At 66.5% G+C, this 2,057-nt stretch overlaps 1 protein-coding gene across 1 annotated transcript in view; it reads right to left on the bottom strand.

Moving 5' to 3' along the window:
- Positions 1–1,823: 1,823 nt before the first annotated feature.
- The window catches only part of CCDC88B (coiled-coil domain containing 88B), a 12,981-nt gene continuing 12,747 nt past the window's right edge, over positions 1,824–2,057 (bottom strand). The window contains 1 exon segment of the mRNA XM_004682666.2: positions 1,824–1,956. Coding sequence (XP_004682723.1) covers positions 1,901–1,956 — 56 coding nt within the window. The 3' untranslated portion in view covers positions 1,824–1,900.

Raw genomic sequence — 2,057 nt, forward strand, 5'->3', positions numbered from 1 at the left:
GGGCGGCCGCGTCTCCGCGCACTGGGTCGGGCATCGAGGCTGCGTGCGCGAGGACCCGGGACGACCCTCCTGAACACCCGGGAGCACCCTGGGAGCCACGCCCGGGGCCTGTGGGTAAGCGGGAGCCTCTGGAGGGGACACGCGTCCAGGCCAGCCGCCTGCCCCAGGATGCCTGCGATGCCTGTGCCCCAACCTGGGGGGGGGGTGCCCACACGCTCTACAGCCTTTCCCCCCAGGTGCCAGCCCAGCAGCTCCTTTCCACTCTTAGCTGCCAGCAAAAGTGAGGGACTTCGTTAAACTCACAGTCCACTCACCTCCTTCTTGGACACTCCTGACCCAGCAAATGTGGGGACCTGTTGACAGTCTACAGCCTCCCAGACACCTTGCCCTGCTACTGGGCAGGCTAAGAGGGAGACTGGTCACCCCGCCCGGCCCAGCTCGCTGTCTGTCTGCACCCCGGCTGGAAAAGGGTAGCCCCTGGGGACTGGGGCATGGTGAAGACCCAGCCTTGTCTCTGGGAGGCCCTGCCCAGGGAGCGCCTGCAGGGGGCGCTGTAGCCAAGCCAGCGCCCACCCCTGGGGCACAGGGTCTGGAAAAGCATCTGAGCCACCACCCTCCCTCCCACGGCCATGGCATCCTGCCCATTGCCACAGATGCCTCACTTGGTTCTGTCCCGTGGTCCCCAAGCTGGCGCAGAGCCCAAAGTAGGCCTCAAAAGGGGTGTCAGAGCCACACAAGAGTGGACTCCCATCTGTCCTGCCCCCGGAGCTTCGTCCTCCTCCCCGACACCGACGGGGGGCACCAACAGAAGGGGCAGCTCTGGAAGGGGGCACTGAGCTGCTTCCTCGTTGGAGTCAGGGGGTCCGCTTCACCCCACCAGCTCTGGCTGCAGCTCTCGGGAGAGGAGAGCAGCAGGGCAGAACGGTGGGTCATGCCCAGGGGGGCTGCGGAAACCCATGAGTCAGGCTGCTGTGCCACCTCCCGCTCTGCCCACCCCGAGATTCAAGCTGCCTCACCTAGGCCCAGGGCAGCCCCACCCTCTCCTGGGCGGCCCCAGTGCCCTGACTCATGTCCTGTGCCCAGGTCTAATTGCCCCCTTCCCGGACAGGCGTCACCCTAGAGGCCCTGGTCAGAGTCCCCGTGTCCCTCCTAGCTCTGGTGACCCTGCATGTCAGCCCAGACACAAGGTGACACCCCAACAGGCTGTAAAAGAGTTGGGGGAAGATGAGGAGGTGGGACAGTGAGGGCATGAGGGAGGGTGGGCGCGGCCTCAGCCCGCCTATTTAAGCAAAGGCTTTAAAACGCCCAGACGGAGGCCCCACCCACTGCTGGTAACCCAGACCCTCCCCTAGAGCCCCCCCATCTGGACACACCTGCTGGCCCCTCCCATATAGAAGCCCCTGCTGCCCTGTGCGTAAGGAAGCTGATGGCCATAGCCCAGCCCCCAGCAGTGCCGAGGGCCTGGCGCTCCTGGAAGTGGCCGGCAGCCAGGCCACAGGTTCACGTCACTGCGTTCAGCTTTATTCTCACGGCCATCTGTCCCAGCCAAGGCCAGGAGGCGGGTCTGGGCCACAGACCCAGAGAATGGTCCCGGACGGGCGGGGGGTCTCCTGCTCACTCCCACCAGCCTCCTTCGGTGGGGGGGTCCTCCAGAGACCACCGCGGCAGCGAGGGCCTCACAGCAGAGCCAGAGCCCAGGCTAGGAACCACTTTTGGGGGCCAGCCGTCGCCCCTGTCCTCAGGCTCCGCCCAGCTGCACCTCTGGGGCCCAGCGCAGGCCTCCTTGTCCGAGGACCCGCTCCAAAGGCCCTGGCTCCCCAAGCTCCAGGGCGGCCTGGGCCCCCCACTGAGGCTCCATCGGCAAGAGGACGGCACTCCCCAGCTCCCGGGCCACGGGGTGTCACTGGCTGAGGGAAGGGGTGAGAGGACGCTTCTCCGGTTCCTGCATCTCGAGGCCTAGAGGGAAAAGCTCAGCTCAGGTCTGTCCCTGGGGTCTCAGCACTGCTGGTGGCCCTTCCCCACTGCCAGCCCTGCACCCCGACTCCTCCTGCTCTCCC

This window comes from Condylura cristata, unplaced genomic scaffold (genome assembly GCF_000260355.1).
Source record: "Condylura cristata isolate star-nosed mole 26May11 unplaced genomic scaffold, ConCri1.0 scaffold00015, whole genome shotgun sequence".
Lineage (NCBI taxonomy): Eukaryota > Metazoa > Chordata > Mammalia > Eulipotyphla > Talpidae > Condylura > Condylura cristata.